We start from the raw sequence: 27,958 nt of genomic DNA on the forward strand, positions 1-27,958 counted from the left end.
GTTTGTTTGCTTTTTAGTTCTTCTAGATACTTGTTAAATGTTTCTTGTATTTTCTCCATTCTGTTTCCGAGATTCTGGATCATCTTTACTATCATTACTCTGAATTCTTTTTCAGGTAGGTTGCCTATTTCGTCACTTATTTGGTCTTGTAAGTTTTCACATTGCTCCTTCGTCTGTAATTATTTTTTGTCATTTTTTTTTTTTTAATTTGATGGGTAGGGCTGTATTCCTGTGTTACTAGTTGTTTGGCCTGAGGCATCCAGCACTGGAGCTTGCAGGCAGGTGGATAGAGCCGGGTCTTGGCGCCGAGATGAGGACTTCCGGGAGGCCTCACTCCAATTAATATTCTCTAGGGTCTGAGGTTCTCTCTTAGTCCAGTGGTTTGGACTCAGAACTCCCACCACAGGAGGTCAGGCCTGACTTCCAGCCTGGGAACCAAGATCCCGCAAGCCACGTGGCGCAGCAAAAAAAAAAAAGAAAAAAAAAAAGGAGCAGTACAAGAACAAAGAATAAAAAACAAAATAAAATTAGAAAGATAAAAAATATATTAGGAAAAAAAATATAATTGAAACAACTGCAACAAGATAAAACAAAACCACAACAGAAAAAAGAAAGGGAAAAAAAGGGGGAGAACAAGCCAAAAGGAGCAGAACAGTAACAAAGTATAAAGAATAAAATTAAACTAAAAGATTTATTAGAAAAAATAAAAATATACATGAATCAACAAGAATGAATCAAGGTAAAACAGAACCTCAATCTAAAAGAGGAAAAAGAGAAAAGAAAAAAAAAAGCCTTGGCTATGGGGCACAGAGTTTCAGCGTGGGTGGAAATTAGGCAGTGGTGGGCTTTAGCGTGGGGGGCGGAACCTAGGCGAGAGATGGGTGATTTTGGGAGTGGGGCATGGCCTAGGCTCAGGACCCATGCAGCCGGAAAAGGCCTTGGGGGTGGGGCCTAGGCAGGCTCCGTTCAAACGTGGGGCAGGGGCTCTGCTTAGGGTCTGCGCAGAAGGGGAGAGGCAGCACATCCAAAGGGGGGCCTCTGGAGTGTGGAGTTCTGGAGTTTGGAGGTAAGGTCCTGGGTGAGGGTGTGTGGGTGGGGTTTAGGCCCAGTGTGGCTGTAGGGGCTCTCAGAGGGGGTCTCCGAGTGTAGAGGTAGAGCCCTGGGTGGGGTGTAGGGGCTGGGCTTGGGCTCTGCATGGCAGGAAGGAGGTTCCAAAGTAAGAGGATTAGGCCTAGGAGCCCAACAGGCTCCCTGGTGCCTAAGTGGAAAGGGAAAGCGCTGGCCACGTTCCCTTCCATTCCTCTGCGCCACCCTCTAGGGTGTCCCCGCAACTGCCGTCCCCCCTAACTGTGGGTCGGTCCCACTGGGTGTAAGAACTCCTCCCATCCCTCAGCCACCCCTCAGGGATGCCTGTCCTGTATGTCAGCCTTTACTTTTGCTCCCCCTTACCTCCCTCCCACTCCCTCAGGACCCGCGTGGCTGGAGGGGGCCTCGGTGGGCAGAGGATCAGGCCTGGGATCTCAGCAGGCTCCCAGGGGCCCAAGAGGGCAGGGAAAACCTGGGCATGCTCCCTTTTGATCCTCTGCCCTCCCAATGGTCCCCCAATTTCCCCCTTTGTGCATGGGATCCCTTCCCTTCCCACAGCCGCCCCTCAGGGGCACCAGTCCTGTCCCACCTCCACTTCTCCTCCTCTCTCACTCCCCCCCACAAGCCCCACATCCTACCCTGTCACTGGAGGTTCCTCCCATTCCCCTTAGTTGTCTGTGGTCCCCCACCAGTGTATGGTGGGTGCCCTAGTTATGCGGAGACGCGAATTCCGCGTCCTCCTAGTCCGTCATCTTGACTCCGCCCTTGTTGTAGGTGCTTAATAAATGTTTGCTGTCATTTATCAAATAATATGGTGGGAAGAATAAGCCAATATCTACATAAGAAATGGGAGATTCCATGTAATTGTGCTTCTGACAGGATTTGGCTTTCTACTAGACTTTTAATCTTTTATTTGTTTTTAATATTGTAACTAAATGTATTTTTCCTCAGAGATAAGAGAAATAATGGTCTTATAACAGTCGTATATACCTAAGATAAGATATATAGATACTTAAACACTTTGTTTCACTAGCTGTTCACTAGTGTGTCTGATACCTGGTCATTTTTCACTCTTTTCCTCTAAGCAACACATCTCTATTTTCTCAATGAAGAAACCACCTCCAACTTTCTAGGCTCATGGATCATTTTAACAATCTAGCAGCTACCAGCAGGTTCAACTTGGCTGGAAAAATTGGGATTTTAAATGAGCTGTCCAGTCTTTTTTGATCTCTTAGTTCCCATATTAGGATACAAGACTTTAACTTAGGAACTATGATAAGTAGCCATCAACTGCTGTGGTGTGGCCTACAAATGTGATTGGATTTATCTCCCCCCAACTCCTACTATCTCCCCTCCACACCCTCTCACACAGAGAGTCTAAGTAGTAAGTATTCGAAGAGGTCAGTTATGTAATAAATGAGGATTAATAACTAAATATAGGGGTATTCTGCTTATAACAGTTCTTATGTCACACATTGTAGTTATGAAAAACAAAGCAAATGAAATGAAACCAGGGCCTCCAGTTTATGTCCTCCAGTTTATCTGGAGGCCTCCAGTTTATCTGCTGTTGATTCTGTTTTCTCATCCGTAGAAGTTTTGCTCTGTTCTTGTCTGTCAGAGTAGTTAACTAAGTGTTAGATGTCTGACACACCTAATTTCATGAAGAAAGGAACTGATGTACCAGCCAAGTGTGTTCATAAATAAGCTGTGGTGTAATACATTTGGGATTGCTACCTATTGCTTAACCAAAAAATAAATCTGAACAACTGGAAGAACAACATTAGAAATCATTATCTTTCCCAATGTACAATAAATAAGAGAACCAGAAATGTGAGACTACAACTTCCTCCTAATCATATAACTATTTGTACAATTCCCTGCTATTTTGCCTAATTTTCCCTGTGGAAAATGCTTTTTGAGAATTGGATGGTCTTTTTTCTTCCAGAATCTTTGTGGTACTGGGGATTTATCCTCTATTAAAATGGACCTAGTATCTTTTAATCTGCACACTATTCTTGTTCAAAATTAAATTGAAAGCCGCTTCTTTTCCATTTCGTTCTTTCAACATATAAATTTGCCTCTTTCAGCATGTAAGTCTGTTGAATTAAAGTCCTTTGATAATGTAATTGCTAGTTATCAGCAATAAGTACCCCAGTTTCCTCTTTAAATAAAAAGCATGTAATTCTAAGCTCACTGACTCTCTCAGTTTCCTTATAATATGAAAGTTTACCCCCCCAAAAAAATCATTGGTTAAATTCTAAACCAAGCTAAAAGTAAGATGTGAATAGGAAAGTGAACTCAAAACAACTCAAGATACAAAGCCCCAGTTACTGATGAATGTGTATTAATCATCAATTTACCATATCTTGCTTTTGTAATTATATTAAAAGGTTGTATCATTTTCCCAATTATATTATACAGAAAAATGCTTTCTTGTAGTGCCAGAAAGTAAGGAAGTGCTCAAAAAGCAAATCGATGGGGGAATGTCACAGGGACACAGGAACCAAATGAAAGTGGTCCCAATGGCCAAAGCTGGAACAATTTGAACAATATAAATAGCCTAGCATTGGATTATAATATAAAGTATAAAAAATACCCATCAGTCCATAATGGTATAAATAAGTGATTGAATAATAAGTGGGGTAGAATAGAGAAAACTCCCATATGGAAGAATTTCAAACAATTTATATAAATACTCTGCCCTCCAGGAGTTGGAGCATAACTCCCCATTCCTTAAGTGTAGGCTGCATAGAGTGACTTCCTTCCAAAGAGCAGTAAAGGGAGAAAAATAACTTTACAGTGGAGAAATCTGACAAACACTACCTCGGCTGGGTGATCAAGATTAACATCAACAGTAAAGTCACGTGGATAGTATGTACTCTTGATATGATGTGATGAGAAGGGTACTTTGCCTCTGTGGTCTTCCTCCCTAAAACCATGACCCAGTCTAACCATGAGGAAAACATCAGACAAACCCAGGTTCAGGAATATCTTACAAAATACCTGACCATCTCAAAACTGAAGCTCATCAAAAAAAAGGAAGGTCTGAGAAATTGTCATAGTATAGAGGAGCCTAAGACCTGATGTCTAAATGTAATGTACCTTGGATGGGATCTTGGAACATAAAAAGACATTAAGTAAAAATTGAAGAAATATTAATAAAGTATGGATTATGGTTAATAACAAGGTACTGATTGGTTTATTGGTTGTGACAAATGTAGCACTGTAACGTAAGATGTTACCAATAAAATAAATTGTGTGTGGGATACACAGGAACTCTGTACTATCTTCCCAATTTTTCTTAAATCTAAAACTATTCTAAAATTTTAAAATTATTTTTTTAAAAAAGTATTCTTTTGGTTCAGGATTTGACCCAGAGGCTCAGTCTAGTGGAATTTTCTCAGAGGAGGAAGAATATTGGATAGTACCATTCATTTAAATTACTATCTTTTCCCTTGATTACTCTACAAATTAAGTTCTTCTAATAAAGCATACTATTACTTACTATAGCAATTTTGTTCCTTTGTTGAATAAGTATAGACTACAGTTGTAGAGAGGAGAAAATGGTAATATGAGGTCAAAAGACACATTTTCTTGAAATACTTAGGTAAGTTCTTTCTTATAGCTGAGCACATTAAGCCAATAGTCTCCACTAGCAAAATGTACGGTATATTAATAACAAGTATATTCATGAATGAGGTAATTTTACTCAGTACTGGATCTGTGCATGGTTACTTTTGTCAGTAGTAATATAATGTATAATACTATACAAACATCCTCCAGGCTGTCTACTTGGAATTTCCCAAAGTGCTGTGTTTTTCCATGTTTCTATATACATTCTTATGTTTCCCCTTGCCCAACCTATTTCACCTTCAAGATTCACGTAATCTGTTTTCTGTTCTAGAAACCTCCAGGATTAAATAGGTGACCTATCTTTATGCTTCACACCACACCTGGTATATTGCTCAATTATAAGTGGTGACTATCATTTGTCACACTATATAATGTCAATTGTTTCTGTCACCTAGTTCCTCCTTGAACTAGTAAATTCCTTTGAGAAAGATACTTTGTAATTAATCTGTATGTTCCTAGTGCCTAATATAGTACCTGAAACACAGTAAGACCTCAGTAAATCAATGATTAATTAAATGATTAATTAATTAAGCTCAGTGTGGGAGATAAAAATATGGATGAGTTTTTAAAGGAGTAAATAAAATAGTGAATAATACTTCACTATTTTATTAAAAAGTTATTGAGGAGATTATGAGGTGCTTAACATTTTGAAATGTCTGTGGGGCAAGCATGTTCTTCCAGAAAATATTCTGGGATAGATCATTGCTCTGAGTCAGTATGTCATCGCTAACATTGTTTGGTTTGAAACACAAGAGACATGTCCTATCCATATCTTATTTCCTCAATCAAACACAGGATGTTAAAAGGCAATATCTTAGCGCGGGAACGAAGGTGGGGTGCGTGTCTTCCTCGATCCTCCTTGCTGCCTTGGTCCTCACTGCTGTTTCTCCCTGCTTTCTCAAATTCCCCAGCTTCTTTAAAGCAACCACTGCCTCTCCTGTTTGAAATTATTTACGGACCTCCCGTTTACTCCTCTTCATTCAGTGAAGATTTTAGCACCAAGCTTTCCCCCTCTCTATATATATAACTACTCCTGTAGTTAATTTTTTCAGCAGTTTTTTTAACCTCAATTTTTTTATTGATACATAATTGACATATAACATTATATTAGTTTCAGGTGTACCATATAATAATTTCTATATATATATGTAATGAAGTGATCACCAAAGTAAGTCTAGTTTACATCTATGGCCACAAATGGTTAACAAATTTTTTTCTTATGATGAGAACTTTAAAGATCTACTCTCTTAGCAACTTTCAAATATACAGTACAGTATTGTTAACTGTACTCACCATGCTGTACATTATATCCCCAGGACTTGTTTATCTTATAACTGGAAGTATTTACCTTTTGACCCCCTTCACCCATTTTGCCCACCCCCCGCCTCTGCCGACCACCAATCTGTTCTGTGCATCAATGAGTTCAGGTGCTTTGTTCTGTTTTTTAGATTCCACACAGAAGTGAGATCATACAATACTTCTCTTTCTCTGTCTTACTTACTTCACCTAGCATAATGCCTTCAAGGTCCATCCATGTTGCTGCAAAGGCAGGATTTCCTTCATTTCCTTGCTGAATAATATACCATTGTGTATATACACCACATATTCTTTATCTGTTTCTCCACTGATAGACACTTAGGTTGTTTCCATGTTTTGGCTGTTGTGAATAATGCTGACATGAACTTGGATGTGCAGCATTATTCTGTAGTTCACATCTGTGTAGGTAATACTTTCACCAACCCAATGTATTAGTTAGGATTAGATTCCACTGCATATAATAGAAAAACCCAAAGTAACAATGGATTAAACAAGGTTTAAGTTTATTTCCCTCTCCTATGAAAAACTCTAGAGGAAGATAGTCCTGAAATGGTGTAACAGCTCCACAGCATCTCTTTCTGCTCCACTATCAGCATATGGCTTCTACCTTATGGTCCAAGATGGCTGCTGGAGCTCCAGCCAATATATGGACATTCTACACAGAGGGAAAGAGAAATATAGAAGAAGGCCACAACCCTTTTAAGGAAAATTACTAGAAGCTCCATATAACATTTCCACTTAGATCTCATTGGAAGTATTTAGTCACATATATCTAGCTACCAGGGAGCGTAGGAAATGTGTCTTTATACAGAGAGGCAGTGTGTCCAGGTAAAATCAAGGTGCTGTTATTAAGGAGGACGGGAGAATGAGTATGAGTGTTGAGGTAGGCCTTTACCACCTGGCCTCTCCCTTCAATGACCTTCTCATTCCAATGATCTTATAATCTACCTATGTCATTACCACCAAAATCTCAATTTCAAGCAACCCACTCTCCAATACCGTCTCTTATCTCTTCAGCACATTCACTCCAGTACTCTAACTCCACAGTTTTTTGACTCCACTTCATGCCCTCCATCAACCTGCTCTATCTTCACTTCCTAGCCCACCTGGTCTATAAGCCATGGTCCAAAATTATAATCATACCCTACCATGCACTCTCAATTCCTTTGCCCTTTCCTCCGTACTTGCTTGGCTAAACATTACCTTTGGTTATGTGCCGGCACTAAAACACAAATATGGCAAGAGAAAAATATCACTGTGCTCATTTGACGTCTTAAATTCATGACCACTAATCCTTGTTTCTTTTTTCTCTAAGAAAATAGAAGCAATCAGAAGACTTTCACATCTTTCCACTCTGTGCCCAAGGTCTGTAATAGGGCTAGTCCACAGGCACCCTCTGCCTGCCCATATCAAAATTCCAGACTCCCAGAAGGAGAGCAGGTGTTCAGTATAAACCACACGGTTACACAGTATAGGCACAGAGAGCCACTCTTATCAGTTGGGGTGGTAAGAACCCTCCCCAAATCCAAATTCCCAGACACCAGCCATCGGCCAAAGATGCAAGGTGGCCTTCCGAAGGATAAGCAACCTCAGGACTGGAGTTATGCTCCACCTCCTTGAGAAGGCAATACATACATAAATGTGGAATTTTTCTGTATAGGAGATTGTTCCCCATATTCTGGTTGGTTTTAATTCTTTATTTTTGGAGATATGGGAAGCACTATTATGGTTCCAAGAGTCAGCTACCTCTTTCCTCACACTGCCTTTTATTAGGGATCTCCAGTACTCGTCTCCAGACTGTTGCCTGCCCCAGTGTTTCTCAGAATTTGGTTCTTGATCCAGAAACACCAGCATCATCTGGAACTTGATAGAAATTCTCAGACCCCATCCCAGACTTACTGAATCAGAAGTTCCAGTCACCAGTCATCTGTGTTTTAGTAAGCCCTCCTGATGCATGGTAAAGTTTAAGAACCACCGATTTAGCCAAAAGGCGAGGAAGACCTGTAATTGCTCTTTCTGTCAGGACTTGAACGGATTCTGAGGTCTCTACTATCTACCAGAACCAACAGATGATGAGTTATGAAAATTGGGTTGGGATGAGAGTGGTGTGGAGCTGGGGTGTATTCAAACTAGTATCTTCCCTTCCTTGAGGATTTTAAATAAACTTATTTTAAAGCTCTCTTCAGAGTATTCTTTTTCTCTATTTCTTTGGGTGAAAATGTCATTTGAAGAGTCTTCTGGGACTTCCCTGGCAGTCCAGAGATTAAGACTCTGCACTTCCAATGCAGGGGGTGCGGGTTTGATCCCTGCTTGGGGAACTAAGATCCCACATGCTGCGCAGCACAGCCAAAAATTTAAAAAAAAAAAAAGTCTTCTGACTCAAGATCATGTCACTGGGCTTCCTCATGTGTTTTACTATTTGGATTACTTTAGTAATTTTTTAAACTTTTTATTTTGAATTGATTTCATTCTTTCAGAAAAGTTGCAAAAAAAATACAAAGACTTCTTGTATAAGCTTTACCCAGGTTCCCTAAAGATAAGACTTCACATAACATTACAACAATTATCAAAACAAGAAAATTAACATTGATATAAAACTGTTAACTAAATCACTTACTCAATTTTCATCACTTTTCCCTCTAATTTCCCTTTTTGGTTCCAGGATCTTATATTGCATTTAGTTGTTATGTATCATTAATCTCCTCTAATCTTCATCAGTTCTTCAGTGTTTTGCTTCTTTCAGGAACTTGACAATTTGAAAAGAACTAAGTTCCATACTTTATTCTGATTTATTTACTTTATCCCTAATGTTTTTTCTATCACAGGCTCCCACTTAGGGTATCACATTACTCCTTATCATTAGGCTGCTTTAGACTGTGACAGTTTCTTACACTTTCCTTGTTTTTGATGATCTTGACAGTTTTGAGGAGTACTAGTTAAGTATTTTGTAGACTATCCCTTAATTTGTGATTGATATTTTTTCCTCATGATTAGTCTAGGGGTTTGGGCTGTCAGGAGGAAAACTACAGAGGTAAAGTGCTATTCTCATCACCTTGTATCAAAGGTACTGCTACTGACTTCCCACTAATGATGTTAAGCGGGCTGAGGTTGTGTTTAAGTTTCTCCACTGTAAAGTTATCCTTTTTTCCCCTTTTCTATATTGTATTCTTTGGAAGGAAGTTAATATGCTCCGCCCATACTTAAGGGGTAGACAGTTTTGATCCATCTCCTTGAGGGCAGAGTATGGGGAAAGGGCTCAGAGTTTCCATGCCCTCTCCAAGGGGGCCACTCTCCGTGAATCTCCACGTGTTCACCCATCTGGAAGCTCTCCAAATTCCTGTCCTTTTTGGGGGTTTGTGGAGGCTTCAGTACACAGCCATGATTGATTAACTCATTGTCCATTGGCAATTGTTTCAACCTCCAGCTCCTCTCCCTTCCCCAGAGGTCAGGGTGTGGGACTGAAAGTTCCAACCCTCTAATCACGTGTTTGGTTTTCCTGACAACAGCTCCCATTCTTAGGTTCAGTCCAAAAGGCATTTCGTTAACCTAACGAGAAACACCTTTAATGCTCTCATCACTTAGGAAATGCCAAGGGTTTTGGGATTTCATAAAGAGGGACAAAGACCAAATATATGTTTCCTATTATAAACCATGATATCACAGACCTGAATAGGTATTTCTCCAAAGAAGGTATACAAATGGCCAACAGGTACAGGAAAAGGCACTCAACATTGCTAATCATCAGGGAAATGTAAATCAGAACTACAATGAGATATCATCACCTCATCTGTTCGAATGGTTATTACCAAAAAGATAAGAGATAAGAGTCGGCAAGGACTTGGAGAAAAGGGAAACCTTGCATGCTTTTGTGGGAATGTAAACTGGTATAGCCACTGTGGAAAACAGTATGGAGATTCCTCAAAAATTAAAAAATAGAACTACCATATGATCCAGTAATCCCACTTATGGGTATATATCCAAAGGAAATGAAATCAGGATCATGAAGATATATCTGCACTCCCATGTTCACTGCAGTATTATTCACAGTAGCCAAGATATGCAGACAACCTAAATATCTGTTTAAAGATGAATGGATAAAGAAGATGTAGCATATACACACACAATGGAATACTATTTAGCCGTAAGAAGAAAATCCTGCCATGTGCAACATCATGGATGGGCCTTGAGGGCATTATGCTAAGTGAAATAAGTCAGAGAAAGCCAAATACTGTGTTGTATCACTTATACCTAGAATCTAAAAAAAAAGTCGAACTCAGAGAAACAGAGGGTAGAATGATAGTTGCCAGGGGTCAGGAGTTAGGGGAAATGGGAAGATGTTGGTCAAAGGGTATAAACTTTAAGTTATAAGATGAATAAGCACAGCATGGTGACTATAGTTAATAATACTGTGCTATATACCTGAAATTTGCTAAGAGAGTAAATCTTAAGCATTTTCCCACACAAACACACAGAGGTGTGAAGTGATAGATGTGAATTACCTTGATTGTGGGAATCATTTCACAGTGTTCACATACATCAAGTCATCATGCTGCATACTTTAAATATATATAATTTTATCATTATACCTCAATAAAGGTGGAAAAAATTAGTATCAATGGTATTTGTTTTTAAAAATAATTACTTTCCACAATGGTTGAGTAGTCTCTTTTGTGTATAAACTTGTATCTTCCTCTTCCTAAAGCTGATATTTTAAATAGTATTAAATTGTTTTTATTTTTTATTGAGGTATAATGTTCATACAATAAAATCACCCTTTTTAGTGTACAGTTCTGTAAGTTTTGACAGATGCATAACACCATTACAATCAAGATACAGAAGTATTCTATAACTCCCCCAAATTTCCTAGGGCCCCTCTGTAGTCAACACCTCTTCCCACCTTCAACTCCTGGAAAGCACTTATCTGTTTTGTGACCCTAAGTCTTGCTCTTTCCAGAATGTCATGTAAATAGACTCTGGCTTCTTTCACTTCCCATAATGCATCTGATACTCATCCATGTTGTATGTATCAAGAGTTTAATCCTTTTCATTGCTGAGCAGTATTCCATTTATGGCTATACCACATTTTGTTTATAGATTTACCAGGCAAAAGACACTTGTGTTGTTTACCTTTTGGGGTGAAAATGAGTGAAGCCACATATGTTTTGTACAAATAAATATTTATGTACAGGTTTTTGTGTGAACCTGTCTTTATATCACTTGAATAAATACCTAAGAGTGAGATTACTAAACTGCATGTTAGGTGTATGTTTAACTTTATAAAAAAGATCAGATTGTTTTTGAAATGGAAATCACCAAGATGAGATGTCACACTCATTCCTGATCACAGGTGGGGATGCAAACTGGGGAGCAGAGACAGGAAAGTAAAGCTCCAGATGCCGAATCTAACCTGTCATCCAGTTCTGTAAAATCGATATATTCTTCCCCCATTCCCCCATCCTCACCTCTCAGAGGAAGTAGGACACCTTTAGCAGCATGCATAAAAGTATACTGTGTTGTGAAGCCTCCCATGCTCTCCATTATTCTCCTCAGTTTATCAGGCAGAATGGCTTATCTGAGGAGACGAGTGGCAATGACATCTGAGATACAGTAACATCAAGAGAACCCCCACCAATTATTTTGCCTATTACCTTCTTCTTTTCCTTCCCTCTAGAAGGAAGGATAGGACACTGGGGCAACAGCATTAAGTCTGAAGAGAGAAATTATACTGGTGTTGGTTAAGAGATCATGTTTCTTTACCTAGTCTTTCCTGAGTATAAGGAAAAAACAAACAAACATGGGACTAGGGAGAAGCAATTAATCCTTCCTACAGTGTCAAATTACTTTTGTCTTATGTCTAAAATACACAATATGCAAAGTTGACTTTTATTATTAACTACTGACCGATTTATAAATGTTATTAGAGCAGAACAGTGTCATGAATAATCCCCAAAGCAGATTTGCTCCTCCTATGCTGATTTGACGCTTGCAAGGAAATACATACTAGGGACATATTACTTGGCATGGAGAAACCACCCTGGGGCTAGAAAGCTGAACAGTACACAAGTTAATGTTTATTGTATTAGTCCTTCAAGGACCTTGCTTCAGAGTCCTGTGGAAAGACTGAAAGGAACTCGGGGAATAAGGGGGGGGGGGGTAAGATTATCCAAGAAGGAGGTAACTAGACAGTAATGATTTTGGAGGGGTGAGCAAAAGGTTGCAGTAAAAAAAATGTACCTTTTTTTCTGCAAACTGTCTTTGGTTAAGAGCTACAGAATAACTGAGTTTATTAGGGGCAGAGCAAAAACAAAAGGGGGAGCAGAGGATTTGTTGGACTTAAGTGGATGGGTTTTCAACTTAATATAAAACGAACTTTTTAACAAATAGAGCTGCTCATTCAGAAAAGGTGGCCTTGTGTGACTTGGGGTTCCCCATTACTGGCTGTGTTTAAGACTAAGTGCAATTATCCTGTTATAAATGTAGTAAACAGTATTCATGTACCCTTCATTCTGCAAATGTTTACTCTGTACAAGATGCACGCAAGAACATGAAAAATTAAACCTAGATTTGCTCTCTGCCAGTAGTCAATGCAGTGGTTCTTACACTTTAATGTGTATACACATTCCCTTGGGGATCTTGTTAAAATGCAGAATCTGATTCTGTAGGATGGGGCCTCAGACTCAGCATTTCTAACAAGCTCCCAGGTGATGCCAATGCTGCTGGTCACTATAACACATGCTGAGTGACAAGGGTTTCTAGTAGGTAATGAGACATGCATATAATCATAATACAAAGTAAGAATTAGTAAATACCACATAAGTCCCATTAATTATCAGTAGAAACCTAAAACTGCTCCAACAAGACTGTCATTGCCCTTTTCCACCTAAGTATTCCTTCTGATGGTTCTGTTGCTCTCTTTCTTGAATTTCATTTCTTCTGGGGTTGCTCACTGCAAGTGCTGTTTCTTAGCCTAGAATAGCTTTCTCCTTCTCCTTATACTAATTTTAACAATTTGTCAAGATTTATCTCCTGGGACTTCCCTGGTGGCGCAGTGGTTAAAAATCTGCCTGCCAATTCAGGGGACATGGGTTATATCCCTGGTCTGGGAAGATCCCACATGCCGCGGAGCAACTAAGCCCGTGCACCACAACTACTAAGCCTGCGCTCTACAGCCGAAGAGCCACAGCTACTGAAGCCCGTGCGCCTAGAGCCCGTGCTCAGCAACAAGAGAAGCCACCACAATGAGAAGCCCGAGCACCACAACAAAGAGTAGCCCCCGCTCGCCGCAACTAGAGAAAGCCCGTGCGCAGCAACGATAGACCCAATGCAGTCAAAAATAAATAAACAAAAATTTTTTTTAAAAAATATTTATCTCCTAATTATTCCCTGTTCCCTGGGGACCCAGTCAGGCTGTCTGCTCCCCATAGCACTTAGTTTTAACCTCGAGCAATTACCACTACTTCCTTAGCTTTCAGTTGCAAGTCCGTTTTCTTATTCCCTATAGGAACTCACCTCTCCGGGATGCCTGTCGAAAAGACGCTACAAAATGAAAACGTTTGGCGAACCTGAGGCCAGGTGAGGGAGCGGGGAAAAAAGCAATGCCGCTCCACCGGGTGCGCACCAGAGCCCGTGAGGGGACCCCGTGTCCTTCGGTGACCGTCCCCACCCGATGGCAATCCCTGAGGCTCAACCAAAGATCTCGGCGCAGTCTCGCCAGCGAAGCAGTCCTGGCCCCGCACACGGTGGATTGCGGAACCGGCGCCCCCGCCTGGCGCTGAAGGCTGCGCGCGGCTGCCCACCATCGAGGCGACGGTGGCTAGAGAGGCCGGCGGGCTCCGGGCGCTACCGCGGCGCGGCCGCAGGGAACGCGCGCGGGGCGACCCCGCGTCTCTGGCCTTGTAGCCATTTTAGGAGGAAACCCGGGTCGCTAGCCCGGGGCGTGGCTTCAATTTCAATAACTTTATTGGTGGCCTTATCCGCAGAACAGCCATCGCACCATTGGTCCCGGGAGGAGGCAGAGCATCGCGGGAGGTGATTGGGGTGGGAGCGCCCCTGGGCAGTGAGCGCGGAGGGTGCGGGGGTGTTTCAGAAAGCGGGTTTCTTGAGCAGCGGGCAACTAGGGGGATTGGGGGTTCCGGGGGTTCCTGGCGGCCAGGGAGGGAGGGCGGGCTCCCCTGCGCGCGGCTTTCCTGGGGCGGGGATTCCCTTGCCCGGGTCCCCAGACGCAGGGGCGGGGCCAGGGGCTCCCCAGACGCGACCGCCGGGGTGTCCCTAGCCCCGTGTTGTTCCGCACGGCAGGTGGCCCCCGACTCGAGCTGCACCGCCATGGGAAACACCACCAGCGACCGGGTGGCCGGGGAGCGCCACGGCGCCAAGGCTGCGCGCGCCGAGGGCGCCGGCGGCCATGCCCCGGGCAAGGAACATAAGATCATGGTGGGGAGCACCGATGACCCCAGCGTCTTCAGCCTGCCGGATTCCAAGGTGAGTGTCCCCACGCCCCCAGTTGGTGGCGATGCTGCAGTAGTCTGGGTGTCAGGGCTTCTCCTCCCTATTTTGATTTTTTCTTATCACACTGACCTGGGTTACGGTTTTTAGAATTAAAGGCTTTTTTCGGGGACGGAGATATTGAGTGGTAATTCCTTTCGCAGTGCTGTCTCAAAGTAGGATAGAGGCGGAGTTCTTGTTACTCGACTACTCTTTTGGCCACATTTTTAGGATGAGGCCAACAAACCTCCGCCCGGTCGCCCTTGGTTCTCCTAACAGGCACCCTCTTCTAGAGTACTGATGAATTTGTAGGTTGTGAGCCCTGGTGAAAAACTTCAGAGGGTAGGTTACCCGAGTTGCTGACCATAGGCGGCATTTTCTCGCATTTGCCTTGAGGTAGGTAAATGAATTTCTTTTTCCTGATAGCTGTTGTGTATCAGCATCATTTTTGCCCTTCTGAGAGCTCATCACTTCAGATCCTCTTCCCCTTTGGCATGGCTGTGAGCAGCATATGAATACTTTCTTCTAGTCTTGGGGATCAATAAAGGACATTATTTGGTTGACTGCTTAGCTTTCATCTCATACTTTACAGTAGTCTTGGCTGAGCTGCTTCTTTCACGTCCAGCTGCTTCTCAAGTGGGAGAGCAAATAATTCCAGGATTTCTCTAATTTCCGGTAGTACTTCATAATGTTACCGCGGCTGAGAATGGACAACCCACAGTTGCCCTGAAGACCTTGCTCTCAATCAAGGACTTTCAGGGAAGTGGCAACTTGTATTCACCCTACAGAAAGGATAGATGGAGCTGACAGCAATGTAATTACTATTCGAATGTTTCTAATCACTTTCAGAGTTGTAGGCATTAAATACATTAATTCCTCCTGGTAGTCTGACTAGAATGAAGTAGAAAAATGGAGGGGTTGGGGAGATTGGGGTAGGTTTGATGTTATCACTCATCCTGTCCCACCCATCTGGGGTTTTATTTTATTTACTCTTGTAAATAGAGAATAATCTGCCGTGTTGATAACACATGAAATGTGGATTCTACTGTTTATTTTCTTGGATCACAACTGAGAACATAATCACAAAGAGAAGTGAGGGTGATTTCTTGAGGTTTCTTCTTCGTTCCTTTCTTCCTTCTCCCACTTCAGGACTTCTTCCTCAACATTTGGGCCCTCTCCTCAGCCATCTGAATTTACTTCTTCAGAGCTTTCTCAAGGTGATTGTATTTTTACCAGTTTCCTACATTGGTGACTCAGGATTTAAGTACAGTGTATTTGTCAAACTGTGACTGCAGTAATCGGCGTCCTGAATAAAAGCCAGGTTGCTCTGTCTGAAATGGAGCCTATTTTGGATCATTCATTCCCTTACCTCAATCTTGACATTTGTGAAATAAGAAAATTGGTTCAAATAATTCCCAAGGTCACTTCCAAATCTAAGATTTTATAGTTCTCAATCTACTGTATTTCTTCCCTCAATGTTTCACTTAAACATTTTTCAGTTATAATTCTAATTGTTTTGCCTCTTTTCCTGATGATTTTGCTGACTATTTAACTTGGAGTAAACAATCTTTTTGCTAGTCAGCTGCACTCATGCCTACCACAGAAATGTCATGTCATACGTGGAAGGGCTTTCTTCCAAAGCTAGGCATATTAATAGTTTGTAGCTTTCAAATTCTAAACTGAAACTATTAAATCATAAAAGTAAGTAATAGAAACAGTGGCAGGCGGGTCTACATTGCTTCAAATGCCAGCCTTCTTCGGTTTACTAGTTCAATGGTTTTCAGTCCTATTTGCACATTAGACTCACCTGAGATTTGTTTGAACACTGCATAGAAAATTTGAAACATTTTCCATGTTTCAGAGTCAGGAGAACAGTGTAATGAACTCCTGTATTAACTGTCATCCAGTTTAAACAATGATCAAATCATGAATGAATTTATGTCACCTATACCCTAATCCACTCTTCCTCCACCAATTATTTTGAAGCAAATCCCAGACCATCATATCAAATATTACTTTATTTGTAAATATTTTAGGATGTATCTCTAAAGATGAGGTTTCTTTCTTTATTTTATTTTTTTTTTCTTTCTTTATTTTTAATATAATTTCAGTATTACTGTCTGGGAAGCTTTTTAAAAGTAGATTCCCGGACCTTATATCTGAATCAGAATCTGAGGCATATGTAATTGTTAGGCATATGTAAACATTTCTGTAATTCTAATGCAGCCTGTCAAATAAGAGTTCATTGCTTTGAGAAAATGGAGATCAGACTTTCCTCTTAAGCCACTTCCTTATATAATGTGAAAGTTCCTTCAATTCTCTTTCTCTGCTTGCTTTGGATTATGCTGCTACTGGTATCTCATAGCGTAGTTTTGAGGAATATTGAGAGAGAGTATGGAAGGTAGTCTGCCTCAGCCATTTTGAAAGTAAAGCCCAAATGAATAAACTAGTCCTTTTTTTTTTTAACCCACATTATTTTATTTGGTAATATTTTGGCTTGGTACCATATAGTCTTATTTACCAAAGTTATTTAAGCCAATCTGAAGTGGGGGTGAGCAAACTTTTTCTATAAAGGGCCAGGTAGGTAATATTTTAGACTTTGCGGACCATACAGTCTCTGTCACAACTACTCACTTCTGCCATTGTAGCATGAAAGCAGCTGTAGAAAATGAGTAAGTGAATGAGTGTGGCTATTTTCTGATAAAACCTTATTTGTAAAAGCATCTGGCTCACTGGCCATAGTTTGCCAATTCCTGTTCTGAAGGATGGTAATGAAAAGAAACTAAGTAAGGAATCAGTTGTTTTTCCGGAATCCTACATACTTCATTTGATATTGGAACCACTTTTTTAAAGGAAACTGTGGTTTTGATCTGATGCTTCTTGGGGCTCCAGAATTTTCATCCCTACTCCTGAAATAACTAGTACAAACCTGGCATAGGTGAGCAAGTAAGATTTCATAACCATTTCTCAAAATTTATGAAACCAATGATCTGATTTAAATATATATATATATATATATTTTTTTTTTTTTTTTTTTTTTTTGCGGTACGCGGGCCTCTCACTGCTGTGGCCTCTCCCACTGCGGAGCACAGGCTCCGGTCGCTCAGGCTCAGCTGCTCCGCGGCATGTGGAATCCTCCCGGACCGGGGCACAAACCCGCGTCCCCTGCATCGGCAGGCGGACTCTCAACCACTGCACCACCAGGGAAGCCCTGATTTTTATATTTTTAATGTCCTTTTGTAACCTATTAACTAAAGTAGAGATTGTGAATTACTTATGAATTTTAGCATCTCTAATTTCTATTACAGCTGATAAATTGGGAGCTGCTCATATTTGCATGTGGTTAACTTAATTATTTTTTGTAGAACCATACTTTATTTTCATATTTTTTCTCTTAAGAGACACTCAGAAGCATATCATAATTGTCTGCCTATGAGTTAATCTGGTAAGAGGAAGTAAGGTTTTTTGTTTGTTTCTTAAGGGAAATCCTAAGGCTCTGAAAGAATGAGTGATACATGCAGACTCAGAAGTTAGGCTGTGATTTGGGTAGCCTTTGAGCATAAGCCAGTTGACCATTTTGGTCCTAGATGAGTTCTTTTTCTATAGTTTGTTCAAAATCTGATTTAGTTGCTAATTTCAAGGCTTATTAATCCTTAGCAGAAACGTAGCACCCCTCTCTGCCCTAGGGAGGATAGTGACCTTTTCAGAATTCCTGGGTCACAATTTAGGGATGACCTAATCCTTCTTACAGCTCCCTGGGGACAAAGAGTTTGTATCATGGCAGCAGGATTTGGAGGACTCCGTAAAGCCCACACAGCAGGCCCGGCCCACTGTTATCCGCTGGTCTGAAGGAGGCAAGGAGGTCTTCATCTCTGGGTCCTTCAACAATTGGAGCACCAAGATTCCACTGATTAAGAGGTGAAGACAAGTGTCTTGGTTGAGTCTACAGGGTCCAGGAGTAGAGACTTGATTTCCTTTCTTAGGAGAGAGACCTGGCTGGACTACTCCTCTCCACCTGCTAGGGACTCTCTCTAGAATATTTTCTGTGACCAATAAGTATATCTGTGACATTTTTTTCTAACCTCATAGTGAGTAAGAGATGTTTTACCACTTAGAATGTCATTTTCTTTAAGACTGTGTTAACACCAGTCCTTTCTATGCTTGTGGGAAGTCTTCCATAACTGCCTGAGTCCAGTTGCTCTGACTTCTGCACTAAAACAAAACACACTGTAAAGTTCTAGGTAGTAATGTTGTTTGTTGCTTTCAGAGCAACAGTGAATTATGTAACTGGTTATGGCCCTTTGTATATAGGTAATTTTCTAGAATCTGCCACCAAAATATGGGAAGGGTACCTTGAGGCACTTCTTATCCTGAACCTACTTGCTATCTTATTTACATTCATGAGGGATCCGTTTTGCTGAAGCAAAATAGTTGTACTAAGGTGGAACATTCGGGAGGATTAACATCTTTATTGTTCTTTTCCAGATATTAGTTAAGAACTAAAGTTATTGGGAGGGGCTAGCAAATACATGCTCAAGGTGATATAAAAAAGGAGAATGGGTTTATAAATTATTTTTTACTACAGGGGTTGCAATCACTTAAGAATGCAGGAGATCATTGGTATGATATTGTGATTGCCTCGTGGTTTTTACATTTATATTCTGTCTTCTAATAGAAATTTGGCCTATTTAACTTTCTGTTTTCTTCTATAGCCATAATGACTTTGTTGCCATCCTGGACCTCCCTGAGGGAGAGCACCAGTACAAGTTCTTTGTGGATGGACAGTGGGTTCATGATCCATCAGAGGTAAGGCCTTGATCTCCGAGGGTAACCACTGACTTAACAGTCTCCTTTAAACTATCATTCCCCTTGGTGTCAAACATCATTGCAGTCAGGACTGATAGGCTCCTATTCTGTTGGATTTCTTTCTTGATAAAAGATGGTGGTGCCAAGTATGATCCCTTTTAAAAAGAGGAGAGTTGAATGGAAGAGATGTATTTGAAATGGGGTTTCATGAATTTTTTTTCCATTCATTGTTTCAGCCTGTGGTTACCAGTCAGCTTGGCACAATTAACAATTTGATCCATGTCAAGAAGTCTGATTTTGAGGTGTTTGATGCTTTAAAGCTAGATTCAATGGAAAGCTCAGAGACATCTTGTCGAGGTAATTTTGTAGTATTTGCTCTTTCTTGATCTATTTTTCTTATAATGCGTGTTTCTTCCCAAGAGTGGTTTTTGTTTGTTTTTTCATTTTCTCCTTAGGAATCTTATCAATTGTATGTATATGTTTCTCCTATAAACATTAGGTACCCGTCTTCAAGAAAAAAATCTGTCTAGTGTATTTGATTTCAAACTTTTTAACCAGTAGGTTTACACTGTAACCCAGTACACACTCACACACACACACACACATATACACACACACACACCAGTAACACAAGTCTTACAGTATAATATTTGCCTTTATTACATGTAGAGTACTCTATTTTATCCTTCTTTTTATAAACCACTAATAGGCTATGGTCTATAGTTTAAAAAGCTATTTCTAATAATATTTCAAGTTTTTCATTGACCTTTGAGAGTATCAACTAGCAGGGGCTAGCTGTGTCTCATATGCCTTGTTTAGCTGCCTCAGCTTAATCCTGCCAGTTTGATAGCTCAGTTGGCAGTTCTATAATTTTATAGGGCCTACATATATGGCAGTTTTTTGGGGGAAAAGGGTTATAAAAACCTCACATTTCCTTTTTTTTTAATTTCTTTAAATAATTAATTAATTAATTAATTTTGGCTGTGCTGTGTCCTAGTTGCGGCACACAGGCTCTTCGTTGCGGCATGCGGGATCTTTTAGTTACAGCAGGTGGACTTCTTAGTTGCGGCATGCATGCAGGATCTAGTTCCCAACCAGGGATCAAACCCGGGCCCCCTGCAGTGGGAGCATGGAGTCTTACCCATTGGACCACCAGGGAAGTTCCCAAACCTCACATTTCTTTTGTGTATATGTTAACTGAAGTTTTGTAAGTTTTGGGTTAAAAAAAAAATCCCTTCGTAGAGGAAAAGACTTGTATCCTTTTGTTTCTCCCAGTGCTTTTTCCAAGGCCTTCATCTCTCCTTACATTAGCTATAAAACCAGAAAAGGGATTTGCTATCCATACTCACAGTTACCAATTTTGTTGTTTTTACAGTAAAGGCTATGACTGTCTAAAGAACTGTGTTTCCAGTAAGCACACTTCTCCCTTGTGAGTTCAAAGCCTGCCTCTGCTACTAACTAGCTTTGCATCACGGACAACTCCTTCAACCTTTTTGGTTCTTGGTTCCTTATCAGTAAAATCAGAGGCTTAGACTCTCAGCGATTCACAGCTGAGGAGACACAATACCTGAAGTGAGACATATTAGAATCTCAGGACACAAGAGTGGCTTATGCAGTTTCTAAAAGAATAAGCAATAGTATAATAATTGTTTAGGAAAATTACAAAAATATTGTTTTCATTATATAAGCTCAGAAAGTAAGGCTGGACATTGTTCTTAACTGGTGGCGCAGAGATTTAAAAGAGTTTAAAAATACTGAATTGAATGATGAGGCCACTAGTTACTCTAAATTTTTGCATTATATGATTCTAGCAAAGCAACCAATGAATAATAGACATATAATCATAATTATAGAGAAAGAGGACTAGCATACTTTTGATATTTCTCTCTTCCCACTTTCACCCAATTTCCTGATCCACTGAGGTAGGGTTTAGAATACATTTTATTAGGAATCTTCAGATAATGGGTTTTAATCTGCACTCAGTGACCATCTTTGCCGTGTATGTGACTTTGGGTAGATGACTTAACCATTTTTTTTTCTGATGGAAAGGGAAAAAAAAAAAAAACTGTTCTATGTACTTGCAAAGAGTGTTTTTGTGGATCTATGATAAAATACCTGAGAGTACTTTGAAAAGTTTCAAGTTCTATACATTTTTAAGATATTGTTTAATATAACAGTATTTTTGCTACTCTTTTCTTTTGTCCCACGGTATATTTAATTGAAATCTGAGTTCTTATGCTGAACTGGTTGTTAAAATCCTTTTTACTAGAAACTGTAAAAAACATTAAAAATTTTTAAGCAAAAAATTATAGTTCTCTTCATTTTTGTGTATTTCTATTCTGTCTGCATACACTTTTTCCATTTTTTTAAGATATAATTTCATATGCCATAAAATTCACTCTGTTAAGGTGTGCAATCCAGTAAGTTTTAGTATATTCACAGAGTTGTGCAACCATCATCACTATATAATTCCAGAGTTTTGTTTTGTTTTTTTTGGCTGCGCTGGGTCTTCACTGCTGCACGCGGGCTTTCTCTAGTTGCAGTGAGTGGGGGCTACTCTTCGTTGCAGTGTGTGGGCTTCTCATTGCAGTGGCTTCTCTAGTTGCAGAGCACGGGCTCTAGGCACATGGGCTCAGTAGTTGTGGCTTGTGGGCTCTAGAGTGCAGGCTCAGTAGTTGTGGCACATGGGCTTAGTTGCTCCGCAGCATGTGGCATCTTCCCGGACCAGGGATCAAACCCGTGTCCCCTGCATTGGCAGGCGGATTCTTAACCACTGGACCACCAGGGAAGTCCAAATTCCAGAGTATTTTAATCACCCCCAAAAGAAACCCCATCCCCATGAGCAGTCACTTCCCATTGCCTCCTTCCCTCCGCCTCTGGCAACCACAAATCTACTTTGTGTCTCTATGGATTTGCCTAGTTTGGACATTTCATAGAAATGGGATCATACACTACGTGGTCTTTTGTGTCTGGCTTCTTTCACTTAGCATAATGTTTTCAGGGTTCATCCATGTTGTAATATATATAATTACTTCATTCCTTTTTATGGCTGAATAAAATTCCATTGTATGCGTATACCATTTTATTTATCCATTCATTAGCTGACGGACATTTGGATTGTTTCCACTTTTTGTCTGTTACAAATAATGGTGTTATGAACATTTGTGTTCAAGTTTTTGTGTGCATATGTTTTCATTTCTCTTGGGCATGTACCCAGGAGTATAATTGCTGGGTCATATGGTAACTTTGTGCTTACCTTTTGGAGGAACTGCCAAACCGTTCTCCAAAGTGGTGCACCATTTTACATTCCAACCAGCAATGGGAATAATACAAAGGTTCCAACTTCTCCACATCATCGCCAATAATTATTATTGTCTGTCTTTTTTTATTCTAGCCATCTTAATGAGTGTGAAATGGTATCTCATTGTGGTTTTGATTTGCATTCCCCTAATGACTACTACATTGTTATTAATTTTTCCTTTTTGTTGCAGTCATCATAGTATCAGTAGTTTTAAAGTTTATAACCTTGCTGCTTGACTGGAAAAAAGAACAAATCTAATATTTTCATATTGTTTGATAGTTTATAAGACATTGTCACATCTGTTGTCTCATTTGATTCCTATAAAAGCACTGTGAAATAGGGCAGAGATTGTTATTTTCATTTTATGAATGAGGAAACTGACTGTAGAAGAGGGATTTGTCCCAAGTCATACAATTGATAAATGGAGTAGCTCTTCCCTGAACCTACATCTTTTACCCCTCATCTCCTCCCCTATCCTTCACGTCATGTTACCATGTTGAGGAACTTCATGGTTTATGTTCAGGATGACGCAGACTTTTTCTTTGTTTGCCTTACAGTTGTAGACCCAACAAGTCACAAGTTTATGATTCTTGACTTCTACCATATTTAATATTAGCTGCCATGTACTGACAGTTTTTTCATGCATCTTTAATAGCTCTCCAACTTTCCCTTATATTTGAATAAATATCTTCCAGACCTTTCCAGCTCACCCCCAGGGCCTTATGGTCAAGAAATGTATGTGTTTCGATCAGAGGAGAGATTCAAATCCCCACCCATCCTGCCTCCTCACCTTCTCCAAGTTATTCTTAACAAGGACACTAATATATCTGTGAGTATCCTAAGAGTATTGCTGGGGCATCTGGGGGTTACTAGACCATTTGAGCTACAGTGTAGTAATCGTAGAGGTTGGGATTATTACAAAGGTGTGTTGAGTATAAATCATATACGTATCAGTAGCTTTACAAGTTCCTTTTTCCAGGGCTGAGTTGCGACTTTTCCAAATACTGTTACCAAAATTCATAGTTGTCTTCTGGTCCGAATATATCAGGCTCAGAGCTATGGATTGCTAGAACCAGTTTCTAAGACTTCTATTCCAACATAAGATAAGGAGTATTTATCATTTGGGGATATCCAAAAGAAGTATATTTTGCATATAATTTACGTTTCTAGTCAATTCACTTGATTCCCACTAAGATTATTTTTGTCTCTTACACAAATCTTCTAGATGTGTTGTGGGCAAGGTCTGTTAAAGAGGATGAATAGGTAGTGAGGCTAAGGGTTTCTGCCCTGGACTCAGAATTTTCCTAATTTTCTGTAATGAGAATGTATTATTTATATATACTAGGATGAGTGCATTATTTAAAGGAAATAATACATTCTAGTTTTGAGTTTCTCAACAGTCCCAAAGATCTCTGAGGAAGAATAAACTGGTTTAGGATTGTGCATTTAACCCCATTTAGTGGTGTTTTTTTGGGTTTGTTTTTTTTTTTACCCCTCTTAGTGTGATCCAGCCTTGCTCCCCGAGCCCAATCATGTTATGCTGAACCATCTCTATGCATTGTCCATTAAGGTAAGTGGTGGGCCTGGTTCTTCACATAGTTCCCCAAAATGGGAGGGGAAGAGTTGAACACGTGTTCCCTAGTGGCTACTTGCTCTGCTACGTCACTGAAGCTGAAGCTGGCAGTAATGGTCAGATTATAGGAGAAGAAGTTTCTTTCTTTAACTAGTGGGTTTGTTTGTTTTAAATTTTAGTCTCGATATCTGAGTTCTGGCTAGCTGAATTGCGCTGTGATTGAATGGACTTTTTTGCTTCCTGGTTTCTTTCTGGGTAGCTATAACCTTTGCACCACCTACTTAAGTTTGAGTTCATAGTACTAGGATTTCATTTACAGAAAAAGCAAGTTTACCTTCCAGTTCAAAGAATGCTTGAATGTGATATTAAGGTTTCCACTTTTTTAGAGGTGGACATGAGCTGCTTTCAGCTGCCTGAGTCATATATACCCAAGTGCTTGCATCTTTCCTATCCACTACTTAAAGGAGAAATGTGACCAGACTTAACCTGTTCCCCCCGCCATCCCCGTCCCAGCTCTTAGAATGCTTCTTGGTTTCTCTGCTGCTTTAGATTCTGGATTGAAAATATCTGTTCAGTCTTGTCATGTCTTTGTGGTCTGGCTATTGGAATAATATTTTATATAGTTCTGTAGTTACCAAACTAAGCTGAACATCATCAGAATCACTTGGGGGAAGTTCGGGAGAATACAGATTCAGAGGCTCCATCCCCAGGGATTCTGAATACGTGCATCTAGGATGGGCCTCAGTAATTTTTTTAAGCTGCTTATATTTCTTAGATGTGCAGCCAGATTAGGGAAATCACTGATACAGCTGACTTTAACAGATTACCTGGTACTTACTAAATGTATATTATTGAATTTAATTTTTATAATAACCTTGTGGGATAAGTATTATTTTTTAACCCTGTTTTATAGATAAAGAAACTAAGGCTCATAGAAGGTCATATTGCCAATAAGTACAAGAGAGAGGACTGAGGTCCAGTCCTCCCATCTTTATTCCATGTCCTTTCCTAGAGACCATTGTGCTGTTTCTTCCAAGTAGATCTTTCTTTCTCTCACCCACTTTTCATTTCCACCAAACTCTTTCTGGAGTTGAATTTTTTACCTGCCTTGCTTCTGTCATTTTTAGGCTGTGATCTGCATACTGTGGTCACAGAATGTCAATCTGAGAAGTCTTCATTGTAGATGATACAATATAGAGGAAAATAGGAAGAGGCACTGGTTTCTTAATTGGATTTGCTTGGGTTCTTTGTGATCTAACTGAATTTTGCCTCCTGTATCTGCTCTTTGGCTATCAGGTGATGTCCACAGTCTGCCATCTCTTTCTATGGTACACCCAGCATCTGTAACACTGCTTGGGAAATGGTACCTCTTACTCTTCACACTGGTTCTAACCCAGGTCAAGGTCTTGATTGTTGTGGTTCAGCTTGGCCTTGACCTATCCCTGGTTCTCTCAGATTGTTTAAGCTGTTTGGAACTGATCCATTGGATTGAGTGTCTTTCCAAGGAGGATTTTAGGGTCCACTTTGTTCAAGGATAGAAGATGATTCCTGAGTCCCCTCTTGATCAGAGATGACTTTTTTTAAAGTTCATCCCTGGTATTAAATGGGGCTTGGAAATGGTTTTTCAAAAGGATCACTGCCCTTTTTTCTCATTGCTTTTAAGACTTCCTTCTAGAGATAGATATCAGGATATTTCTTTTTTTCCATCATAGTTGTTTTTTTTGCTTTTGTTTTTTGTGGTTTTTTTTGCGGTACACGGGCCTCTCACTGTTGTGGCCTCTCCCATTGTGGAGCACAGGCTCCGGATGCGCAGGCTCAGCAGCCATGGCTCACGGGCCCAGCGGCTCCACGGCATGTGGGATCTTCCTGGACCAGGGCACGAACCTGTGTCCCCTGCATTGGCAGGCGGACTCTCAACCACTGTGCCACCAGGGAAGCCCTTTTTTTCCATCATAGTTTTAAGCCCAATATTTGAATGTGAGGTGGGGAAGGAAGTGAGGTAGGAGACTAATATTTTTTCAGCACCTACTTTCTCAGATAGTCAGATATTTCATATAATCATCAGAACCATATTAATGGTAGGTGTTGTCCTTTGTAATGATGAGAAAAAACTTAGAGACATTAAGTAGATTACTCAAGGTCACAAATAGAGTCACAGTAGGAGTCAGGATCAAAACTTAAATTGATTTGAATCCAAAACCAACCTTTTTTTTATAATATCAAACTAACTCTGTTAAAAGTGAGCAGTTGTGAAGGATTAATGGCTGGGAACAGCTGCCTACGTCCTGAACTAGTGAATTAATTACATACGTTTATTTCCCTTGCAGGACAGTGTGATGGTCCTTAGCGCAACCCATCGCTACAAGAAGAAGTATGTCACTACTCTGCTGTACAAGCCCATCTGAAGGGATTCCTTCCTGCCTCCCAGGATTCAGGAGAAGCATCTCCCTTGCCTTTCTGGACTAGACCAGTCTTACCTGGGACTGGAAGGCTGATTTGCTTTGAGGCTAATACATGTGTTTCAGAGCCTCTGAGTAGGATGCTCTGCTTTTGCATTTGATTGCAAATGAGAGCTTTAGGAGTTCATGGAATTTATTTTAAGAAAAAATCATATACACACACACACACACGCACACACACGAGAGGAAAGTTAATGGAAGCCTCCTAGCTAGATGTATTCTCTCTACCTGTGGGAACTCACCAAGATCTGTTGGGGAGAGCTGCAGGAAGAACCATTACAGGAAGCTTTTTTCCTAAAGTGAATGAAGAGCAAACTCTCAGGATCCTTGTTGGGTGGAGATTCTATCACTGCTACCTTGGCTCTCCAAGGGATGGACTTGTGCCAGAGTGCTGCCCTACTTACAGCTGCCTCCTTGCAGAAGCAGCTTTTCTTGCATGGGTTCTCTGTATTCCCAGAGTATGTGCACAATCTGTTTTTTATATGATACCAGGTACCCCACAAGAACCGTTTTTCCTCTCATTCCACATTCTTGCTTTGTTAACCTCCTTCAGATCCTATATCTGACTCTTGCCTAACGCAAAACTCAGTGGGTAAGTGACCCCTTTCAAAGGCTGTGTGAAGGCTTCCCTGGTGGCGCAGTGGTTGAGAGTCCGCCAGCCGATGCAGGGGACACGGGTTCGTGCCCCAGTCTGGGAAGATCCCACATGCCACGGAGCGGCTGGGCCCGTGAGCCATGGCCGCTTAGCCTGCGCATCCGGAGCTTGTGCTCCGCAAAACCGGGAGAGGCCACAACAGTGAGAGGCCCGCATACCGCAAACAAACAAACAAACAAACAAAAAAAAGGCTGTGTGAGACCTGACCCACCTTACAGACTAGGGCGGCCAGAAAGTCTCCTTTTTAAGCTCAGCACAGGCCCATGACACTTTGTCACCACTTATTTTAACTTCTACTGAAGAAAATATGGCTCAGCCTTGTATGAAAGGCAGAATGCAGGTCTACTTTTTTGTTTTGGTTTGGTGCCACAGTTTAGGCTGTATTGGCACATTCCCATACTTTTTCCCACCTGGTTTGGCCCTGCTTCCATGTTTTCTTTCACAGAGCAGATAGCTTTGAAGGTGGGAGTGAAGCCAGGGAAAACTTTCATATCTTTCATCCTTGGAAGATTTTTATGTGCCTACATTTTTCTTTTATCAGAAAATGGCTTTTCGGGCTTCCCTGGTGGCACAGCGGTTGAGAGTCTGCCTGCCAATTCAGGGGACACGGGTTCGTGCCCCAGTCTGGGAACATCCCACATGCTGCA

General features: G+C 40.7%; 1 protein-coding gene across 2 annotated transcripts; it reads left to right on the forward strand.

Moving 5' to 3' along the window:
- The first annotated feature begins 13,875 nt into the window (after positions 1-13,875).
- PRKAB2 (protein kinase AMP-activated non-catalytic subunit beta 2) lies at positions 13,876-27,262 on the forward strand. 2 transcript variants are annotated; one of them, XM_082832945.1, is made up of 8 exons: positions 13,876-14,064; positions 14,332-14,514; positions 18,269-18,435; positions 19,230-19,323; positions 19,560-19,680; positions 23,320-23,453; positions 24,126-24,194; positions 26,525-27,262. In XM_082832945.1, the coding sequence occupies exons 2-8, from the start codon at positions 14,359-14,361 to the stop codon at positions 26,600-26,602; spliced, it is 819 nt and encodes a 272-aa protein (XP_082689071.1). In that variant the 5' UTR covers positions 13,876-14,064; positions 14,332-14,358; the 3' UTR covers positions 26,603-27,262. The 2 variants fall into 2 exon arrangements, with proteins under 2 accessions (XP_082689071.1, XP_082689072.1); XM_082832946.1 differs by lacking the exon at positions 13,876-14,064 and adding an exon at positions 14,072-14,105.
- Positions 27,263-27,958: the final 696 nt, after the last annotated feature.

The sequence above is a fragment of the Leucopleurus acutus genome, assembly GCF_964270905.1.
Source record: "Leucopleurus acutus genome assembly, chromosome: 2".
Lineage (NCBI taxonomy): Eukaryota > Metazoa > Chordata > Mammalia > Artiodactyla > Delphinidae > Leucopleurus > Leucopleurus acutus.

What these genes read in the sequence shown, in the direction of transcription:
- PRKAB2 (XM_082832945.1), top strand. Translation starts at nt 14,359, where the DNA reads ATGGGAAACACCACCAGCGACCGGGTGGCCGGGGAGCGCCACGGCGCC. An exon ending in TCAGCCTGCCGGATTCCAAG is followed by an intron (nt 14,515 to 18,268) that starts GTGAGTGTCCCC and finishes TCCTTCTTACAG; the next exon opens with CTCCCTGGGGACAAAGAGTT. An exon ending in CTCAGAGACATCTTGTCGAG is followed by an intron (nt 19,681 to 23,319) that starts GTAATTTTGTAG and finishes AATATCTTCCAG; the next exon opens with ACCTTTCCAGCTCACCCCCA.